A 10,015-nucleotide genomic window follows, 5' to 3' on the forward strand; every position below is an offset into this window, starting at 1 on the left:
CTAATGTATTTATAATATCTCAATATTGCATTTTTTAGTTATTTATTCATGGATTTAACGAAAAAATAGGGTTCCCTTAAAGCAGCATCTTGCCAATAATTTTTATCATTCATCAACATGATTTTAACTTATTTCAACACAATTTTGAAATATTGATAATAAGAAGATGACGATCAAAAACTGTATTTTTCATTGAATATATCATCCATAATAAGAAAAAATGTGATTATTCATATATTCATTTAGCCCTGCGATTAAATGCAATGAAAAATGAATGAAAAATAGATATTAAATGTCGGTGCATGAAAAAATGTGACTTCAAACGAAAGTGATTGCATTCGATGTGATTATATCCGGCTTTGACTGTAATTTGAAATCATGTAACAGTTTTTTTTAAAAATTCTTATGCAATTAACTGTGAACGAGAAAATATCACATTCAACGAAAATATTTTTGATTTCAACAATAATATCCCTTTGATGAATGTGGATGAGAATAGCGAAAGAAAATGCAAGTGTGATGTTTTATGCACAAGAGCTGATTTAAGCACACACTATTATTCACTTTTCCTTCAATTCACCTGGTGTTTGATTTCACGAACTTGCAAAAATCACATCATTCACCTCCAAGGAGAATTTTAATCAATACTTTTAAGAGTATGTGTCATTTTGTTTATATCATCGAAAAAGTTTTTAATTGATATTGCAAATCACAATATGAAAGGTGAATGCAAAATTCGCTCCCATTTTCAAAATATTTCAATGTGTAAAACTTCATTTATCCTGTTTGAAAAATGTTTGATTCTATTACAATATATAAAAATCTGTGTGCAAATATTCTCATTTTGTATTAAATTTGGCAATTCCACATAAAATAATTATTTGGAGATACAAACAACAAAAACTGAAATCCGTAGCACTTCCATTATGAAACAATTAACTCAAAAAGTCACCGCCAGCCCAGGAATATGAGATGCCAATGACCCCAACCACACGTGTGATGAACACTCGACCCAATCAAAAATCAAGAGAAAAGAATTCAATTACAGGTTGGAATAATTTCTAAAAGATACAAACAACGAAACAAAATTGAAGAAAGAGAAATGGAATAAATACATATAAATATACGCAAACGAAAGTCAAAAAATGAATGTCTCCAAATGCACACAAGAAACAGCAAAAGGTAACATTTCAATGGCTTTTGCTGCTAGGAAAGTCATTCACCAAAACACAGCAACAGCATCTGCACATTTGCTCATTCTGCATCATCCAGATCGATGATCCTTCAAACATCTCCTCTCTCACTCAGCTGAACCAACTCTCGCTGCCATTGCAATTGCCACTGCTCACAATTCTGCTGAAGTTGCCTCTCCCCGCACCCCCTGCAACATCGATCGCATCCGATACAGTCAGCATCACCGACCCTGCTGGAAATCGCTGGATGAACTCTCGCTTCAGATCGACAAGCGTTGGCCTGCTCTGCCACCCAGGTGACAGGCACCCAGCAACCGTATCATTGAAGCACCCCAGAAGCTCTGCACCTATCGCTGGCCTCTCCCCATTCACAATCTTCTGCCCCGCCACCACTGCCTCGTACTCCCCAAACGGGATCTGCAGCGTCAGACACTCCCACAGCATCATCCCAATCGAGAACACTGCAGTCTTCTTCGTCGCATGCTGCTTTGCCCCGTTCATCAGCTCCGGCGCCTTCCACCGCAAGCACTCCTTCCTGAGACCATCATCATCCTCAAAGGCAGATGAAGGTGGTGGAGAGTGTGTGTACCTCTTGCTCCTTCTTGAGCAATCAGATGAAGATGTAATGACAGTGGAGGATGACGAAATCGAAGATGAATCTGAATTAGATGAGCAATCTGAGTGCATCGCAATGCAGATAACCATGTGCTCTGAGAACAATACAATGTGTGGACTCAGATTGGCCAATGACTGAAGAGGTACTTCTTCCTCCTCAAACGAGTGGAGTGCTCCGTTTGCCACCCAGAACAGGATCTGTGCTGCTGCCACCACTCGCTCCTCCAAAGTTCCGATCGCCATCAGCTTCTTCTCGTTCCTCCCATGAAGCATCATGAACAGCGAATCCCTCAGATCCACAATCAGCTTCTCATGAGGAGATGAACAGGCAATCGCATCCACCAGATTCGACATAGATGAAGTGGTCGGGCACGCATCTTCCATGCGAACAAATGTGGATTCTGTGTCTGAAGTGTCTGTTGTTGAAGTGGATGAAGTGGATGAGACGGATGGCGATGGCGTTCTTTTTCTTGTTTTCTCATCTTCTTCTTCCTTCTCATCGACCTTCTCCAGCATCCATTCTGGGATCTTATCTGAATCTCTCCCCAGAATATATTCAGTGGAACCACTCTCAGAAAGAAGATGCTCTGATGACTCTGAATGTTCCATATTCGTCTCATATATTCTTTTCTTTATCCGTTCTTCATTCTTCTTTTCAGCTTCTCTCTCCACTTTCCTCCACTGCTCCTCTGGTGACATCTCCATCGTCACCATCTCAAATGCCTTCGGATCCTTTCTGATGTTATCATTCACAATCTCTCTCAGATCTTCTGCTTCATTCTTTGCCTTCTTCCACCGAACAGTCGAAATTACAGCAATCACAAGAATCACAAAAAGAATTAGTCCCATCACAATTACAATTATCGGCCAAACCGATCCTTCTTTCTTTCCTCCTTCAACAACTCTGTCTTTTCCAGTCTTTGGTTCTGTTTTGTTCTTCACAATCTGTGGAGATGTTACTGCCAATTGCTTTCCAAACAAAATCACCACTGACACCTCTGTTTCATCTCCAATATTTGAAAATTTTTCTGATGGAATTCTTCTAATCGCCTCGGTTTCTGAAACAAAACTGTTTTCATCAAAAGGATATGTCTCAACCAACTCCGCATCCCCTGTTTTATATACTAATCTGAATGACAAATCACAAGGAAGAAGAAGCGACCCTTTGAATTTCACAACAATATGACTTCCATTTTCATTCACTGAAACATCTTCCAGTCTTGGAATGAAGAAAGGCGATGGACTTTCTGCAGCTATCCCTCCGAGTATACATCCATCATTCAAAATCCAAAGAGAAGAATTGTTTATTACTCCATCTCCTCCCTTCAAGCTCGAAATGTTCAGTGAAGAAGAATCTGAACAAATAATGTTTCGACGAAGCGAAGGATATTTTTCAATGAATGGATTGTTGTTTGCCAGCATTCCCATTTCAACAGCAGCTTTTCCTCCCTTGATTGATAAGCCTCCTTTCGATGAATTTTGAATCATAATCTCTTTTGTGTGAAGATTGGAGTTTTCTGCGTGGATCAGTGATCCATTCCATTGACAGACATCTGCTATTGTATTCATGTTCTCAGTTTCACATTCTTTCGCAAGCATTCCAAAAAATCGACAAGAATCCATTGAAACATCCTTCATATCATTCACCTCAACGACACTTCCTTTGTCAGATAGAGAATTGCAATTCGTGCAAGAACAGTTTGAAAACTCGAAATGAGCAGAGGCTGATGAAGCTGAGAAAACAGAAGCGCCTTCTGAATTCCTTGAACAGTTGTTCAATGATAAATCAACAAGAGTGATTGTTCCAGAAGTTATGTTCTTTATCGAAAAGATGCAGCCTTCAGACAATTTCACTCCATCTGCACATACTCCATTAAACATGACACTTCCACATTGCCCAAGCTCAAAAACATTTGCTATTGATCCGATCTGTTCAAGCTTCATGTTTGTGATATAAGTCTCTTCCCCATTGAACAAAAAAGAAGGATTCTTGAATGAAAGGAATGATATTGAGCAGTTGTCAGCATGAAGAATTCCACTTTCGATGCTCAGCAATGCTGAACTGAGAACAATAGATTCAACGCTTTCTGATAGGCCAGCCGAAGAGAAATCAACAGATGAAAGAGAGAGCTGGCCACTTGTTTCATGGATAATTGAACTTCCAGAATACAAAAATGATTGATCAAAGTTGAATTTTAATCTTTCAATTCGAACATTCTCCGAGGTTGTGATAAGATTTTTCTCGTCTCCAACAATTGTTGAATTCAGATACACAAAAGCAGCTGATTGAGATTTCAATGGGTGGATAATTACATCCTTTGCTTCACATTCTCCGACAACGACTGTCTCTTTAGAGATCAACAGCTGCGAATATGATGAAGGAATGATGTGTTGAACTCCAATATCCAATGAGTGGCATGGTGCACTCAACTCTCCACATTGCTTGCTGTCTGTGTGATTATCTGCCACTGAAGACACAAATATCGTCTCGCTCTGATATTTCATCACCCTCAGCAGAAGATCTTCCTCCCCAACAAAAGAGTCTGTTGTGCAGCCCCACATCGCCCGCTCCTTCACAAACGGCGTTCTGAAATCCAAAAGGAATTGCTCATCTGCTATTTGTGTTTCGATTGAATGGCATCGAACATACACGTCTTTCCCTCTGAATGCAGAATTATCTCTGAATGTGATATTGGAAAGAACAAAATTCAGTAGTTGCTCAACCACCGTGGTGCATTCCAGAAACAACCACCCACCTCTTCCTGTGGTCGAGCAGAAGCACTCAGAAATCGTACAAAACGAGCAGTCAAAGTTTCCTTCCTCATTTAACATACAAAACATCCCTCCCCCCTTTCCACATCTTGTTCCACCACACTTCTTCATCGTTGTGTTTCGAATCACCATTTTCAATGGCTTGTGATCATTGCCATTTCGAATGATGGGAATATCATCTGTTGTGTTCTGGATGACTTCTTCGAATACACTCCACTCAATTACAAGGTCTTGCTCTTCTTCGTTTTTTCCTCTTCTTGAACTCTTTGAAATGCTCAATCCGCTTGCTCCATCCAGAACAATATTCTTCATCGTCAAATTTTTAATGTTCAAAATTGATGTTGACAAAACAGAAATTACATTCTTTGAAAAACAAAGTGATTGCAATGTTACAAATTCCAATTGAACTGTGCCTTCATCAGCTTTGATCAGCCCAAAATCAGTTATTTCTTCTCTGCTTTCTTCATTTTTTGTGAATGAGCAGTCTTTCAGGGTCAATAATCCCTCACTTGAGTCAACATGCATCAAAAAATTCACTCTATTTGCGAATGAAGATGGGATCGCAAAGTTGATCAGTTTGAAATTTGTAATTCCAGAAATCTTCATTGCTGCTCCTTCTGATCCTTCAAGTGATGAGTGATATTCCAAAGAGCACATTTCTTCATCATCCGATTTTACTGAAATTCCACTCACATCAACACATTTTTTAAGAAGTCCTTTTCCAATGATGTTTATATTCCTTTCATTTCCTTCAGTCAATCGATCCAGAGAATAATCGATTGACAGGCAAGGACAATCCGAAAACCCACAGGTACCCATATCTTTCCCTTCGCTGCTGATAAATGCCTCTGAGCCGAGTGAGCGCCAGAAATAGACAAGTGGAATGGCATTCTCTGTATCATTCCCATCAAATCCTCTCATTGAATTCAATGAAATATCTGCCAGATGCTCAGTCACAAATGGAAGTGAGGTGTTTGTGATGCTCTTTGTCAAGTTCGATGATTCAACAAACAGGTCATTTCCATATGTCGCAGCATTAGGTTTGCCGGCATAAAAAACAGGGGATGAAATCACAAATGAAGAATAGTCATCAATAAACTTCAGTGCCACCCCTCCCCCAAAGCCAATCTTCTCTTCTCCAACTGGTGCTGTGCATCCTGTGAATGTGCATGAAATAATACTCATTTGAATATTCCCCTTCAGCTGTACATTAACAGCCCCTCCTCTACTTTCATCAGCCTGCACAGAGCATCCATCAAATTCACATTCTTCAATATTTATTAGTGTGTTCGTATTTTCATCATTGCTGTTGTCAATGCTCACACAGCCTCCACTTCCAGCAACTCTTTCTATTTCTGTGAAACGGCAGTTCTTCATGTTCAACCAGGGAATGTTCGTGAGCTCGATATTTGTGCTGCTTGCAGACAAAGAGATCAATGGATAATCGCTTATAGTGATTGATGAAGCAGAGAAGAAATCAATAACCAAGGTTCCAGACTTAACAGATAAGAACAGACATGCCAATTCAGATGAAGGACTTTGAAGAGAAAGAACGCAATGAGACAGAGTTAGTTGTGAAGAAGAAGAAGAAATGAAAATGGAGTGTGATGAAAGAGAAGGAGGAAGAGAGAAGATAAGTTTCGATAATTCTGTTTCAACGCTTGTTGTTATCATCGCTGAATTGGACGTTGAACTTGAATCGGAGACTGTCCAGCCACTTTGATCGTCTTTTCCTTGGATTTCGTGTTTCTGTTCACCAAATGCCAATTCATCGCTCGTCATAATCATTCCATTAACAACAATTTTCTTTTCACCTGTAAAACGTGTGAGGGAGTGCTTCAAGGTCAAACATGGGAATTGAACAATTCCACAGTGTGAGTGATCGGATGCCTCAGCATTACTCACATATATTTCTTCTGGGGTAGGAATGAGATAAATGCACAGTGGAATGGCAACACTGATGTTTCCATTGTCATATCCTCTCACTTTGTCAAAAGAATCCAATGAATTTGTCACGCACGAGATCTTTTGAGGATTTGCAATAGCCTCAAGATTTGGTGAAATGACGAAGATATCATTCCCCCACTTGGCTGTATTCGTTCCGAATGTGGAAGAAATCTGGAAATTGGGATTTTCATTCAGCAATCGAAGAAGAATTCCTCCCCCAAGACCATCTCTTGCCGAGCAAAAGCATCCATCAAAATTACCGCCTTCCACTTTCACTTCATTTTCATTCCCAACACATAGCATCATCGATCCCCCATCAGCAGATGTTGTACTTCCACATCCTTCAAAGATGCACAAATTCAGTTTAATGTTTGCCTTGTCATTCGAAAACGACATCACAGCTGCTCCGCTGGTTGTAATTTCTATCCCCTCAAAAACACAGCCGGAAAGTTTCAATGAAATTTCGCTTATTGAAGAAAGCAAAAACAACGAGACAGTGGAGATAGTCTGCGCCCAGTTCACATTATCCATCTGCAGCATCCCATTCTGAACATCTATCAGCTCGGTGGCGAATGCTGTTTCTGTTGATTGTCCGCTTCCAGCAGATATATTCAGAGCGCTTATGCTCATCTCTCCTGTTCCTGTGATCTCAAACAGTCTTGAGGCTCGATTATTTTCAAATGCACAGTCATACACAAGAACAAAGTCTCTGACAGTCAATGTGCCTGTTGAGACAGAAAAAAGAGACAAACCAGATGCTTCAAATTCTATTTGAACTGTTGAACTCAAATCATTTTGGCCATATATTGTGAAAGAATTGGTGCCGCAGTCCACACTTTTTGTCTCTGAAATCGAACCTGTGAGTATCTCTATATCAGAAACAAATTCTGGAATCAGCTGAGTGAAACTGCGACTGATGGTGCAGCAAGGATGGCTTTCATCCAGCCCACATGCAAATGTGTCAATGCATTTTAGTTGCGAATCAATCGAAGAAACAAATCTCACATTTCCAAAATTATTGCGAAGCCAATCACTTTTGTCAACAATTTTTGAAAAATCTGTGCTCACTCTATTTGATGTATACCTTGTTGAATAGCATGTGGAATCAATATTGTTTGCTGTCGATCCATGAAGAGCAATATCATGCCCTCCTTTTTCGCATGCGTTATTATGGAAAAAGCAGTAAAAAAACAATGTTCCATTATTGTTACTATTAATTAATATGCCAACAGCTCCCGCTCCACACATTGAATAACAATTGCAGAATTTGCAGTTCGAAATAAAAACTTTGTCCACAGGATCCCAATGCATGATTGCACCTCCTGTACTTCCAAGGGAATGATTTGCTTGGCAATTGTCGAAAAATGAGTTGATAATGCTCTCTTTCTGCTTTTGAGTTATTGTTTCACGGAGAGCAACTGCTCCACCATCATTTCCAGAGGAACAGTTATGAAATGAGCAATCATCAATAATTGACTGAACATATATGTTCTCTACCATTATTCCTCCTCCGCCATAATCTGTTGATGCTGCTGCTGTACATTGAATAAATGATGTGTGCTGCACAAGGCATTCAGTGACTTTTAAAGCGTATATTCCACCACCTCTTGTTGAGGAAGCATTGCATCTTGTGAAAGAACAATTTTCAACATTGAGAATAGCATCTGAATTATCATGCACATAAAGAGCGCCCCCTTGTTCGGCTGTGCAATCAACCCATTCACACATAGAAAAGGATTGACTTTCTGTTGTGTTCAGTTTTTCTTTTTTCTCAAGAGCATTCATTTCTCTATTCCCTCTGCGTGTAGTTGTGTTTCTGCAGATAAATTCGTATGAAGAACAGGATCCACCAGAGATCCCTCCTTCAAACACATTCACACACGAATAAATGAGGCAGTTCTCCATTGAACTTCGAAAACATGAATGTTCCATGCAATAATCACTTTTCTTGGAAGATTTCACAGACATGTTCCTGAAGGGACTGTCATTGATCTGTTCGCTGTGGCTCTTTCCTGAAACAAGAAAATTGTCTGAAGAAGAAACAGCCAGATCAGAAATGATGGAATTTCTCAAAACCACTGAATTCGAATCATCAGATGATAATACAAGGCTGTGAGAACATACATTCTTTTGTGTGATCAAACTCAAATTTGTGAGGCAGATTGACCCACTTTGCAAATGAAATGGAGAATCTGATTTTTGATGGGAAATGCAGGAATCCAACATTACTCTCGACTTTTCAGTAATAAGCATCAAAGATGAAGATAAATGTTCAAATGCCAAAATTTTCAGTCCAACTGTAGAATTGCAGAATCCCAAAAATGTGTTTATTACTGCAGATGCTTCTGATTGCAATTTTTTCACTCCTGAGAATGAAGTCTGCTCAAATAAATAATAACCATATGTCTTAGAGAAAAACGATGTATCATTTGAATAGCCTTTACATTAATAAAGAGAATTAAAGAAATAATAATAATACAAATGAATACCTTGGCTTTTCAATACTGCTGTTCCAGAGATATGTTTTTCTTGAAATGTCTGGCCAAGGAGCAAGTATGCCAAAAGGAACAAGTGCATTCTTGTATGGAACCAAAATAAATTTTATTTTGAAAAATAAAATATTTTCTGGTAGATCAAAATGACCCTTAATAAATTGTTTTCAACACTGTTTTAAAGGGTGAAAGCCTTCTTTCAACAATTATTTTGTGGCATTTGGAAAATATCCGAGACACTTTCAAAACAATGCTATTTCTTCGGTTGTTGACAGGACAGAATCTGTATTTACTGATGCAGGGGATGAATTTTCATGTCGTTTCATATTAATAAATACGAAGTTTTTAAAAAAAAACCGAAAAAAATTGAGGATAAATCGAGAAATATTATGTATTTGGATAAATTCTTCATATTATAGGAATCTGCCTTGTATTGTTTGTATGGTAATAATAAACTATCATTTTATTTGATATGGCTTTGCTTTTCGTAAAAAGATGAATTCCTCGTGTTTGGACTATTGAATGCATAAATAACAAAAAAATAAACTTATCAAATAGAAATTGCTGTCCAATTAGAGATAAAAAAAAGCAATAAATTCCATGTCAAAATACACGCCATCTTAGTTTTCCCTTGAAAATGTGCTGTTTCGAATTATTAGGTGTCTCTCCTCCCATTATTATTGAATGATTGGACTTTCTCTGTCGGATACTCCGTGTTTCGCTGAAAATAAAAGACATGCATCATTTCACAACATCCCCTTTTTTGCTTGTGCTGATGCACTTTCATCTGAGCTATCTCCCTCTTTTCTGATGATCAACTCCTCTCCTCTTTTCGAAATTTCCACAAACTTTCATACCATTTTCCTGGTCAATTCCTCTTTCTCTTCTTAAATATCTATATTTTTCTCTTCTATTTCTTTTTTTACAAGTTGGAGCATTTGGAATGCTAATAGATTCTTCTGTATGATTATGAGAAGAAGAAGAAGAAGGAAGAGA

At 38.5% G+C, this 10,015-nt stretch overlaps 1 protein-coding gene across 1 annotated transcript; it reads right to left on the reverse strand.

Annotated features, from left to right (window-relative positions):
* Positions 1-833: 833 nt before the first annotated feature.
* On the reverse strand, positions 834-8,432 carry MONOS_12087 (uncharacterized protein; the record flags this gene model as incomplete). The annotated part of the gene is made up of 2 exons (XM_067864675.1): positions 834-2,402; positions 2,682-8,432. 2 exons carry the CDS (start codon positions 8,430-8,432, stop codon positions 1,305-1,307), a joined length of 6,849 nt encoding a protein of 2,282 aa, XP_067735999.1. The 3' UTR covers positions 834-1,304.
* Between the last annotated feature and the right edge of the window lie 1,583 nt (positions 8,433-10,015).

The sequence above is a fragment of the Monocercomonoides exilis genome (assembly GCF_001643675.1).
Source record: "Monocercomonoides exilis strain PA203 chromosome Unknown scaffold2-2631571, whole genome shotgun sequence".
Lineage (NCBI taxonomy): Eukaryota > Preaxostyla > Oxymonadida > Polymastigidae > Monocercomonoides > Monocercomonoides exilis.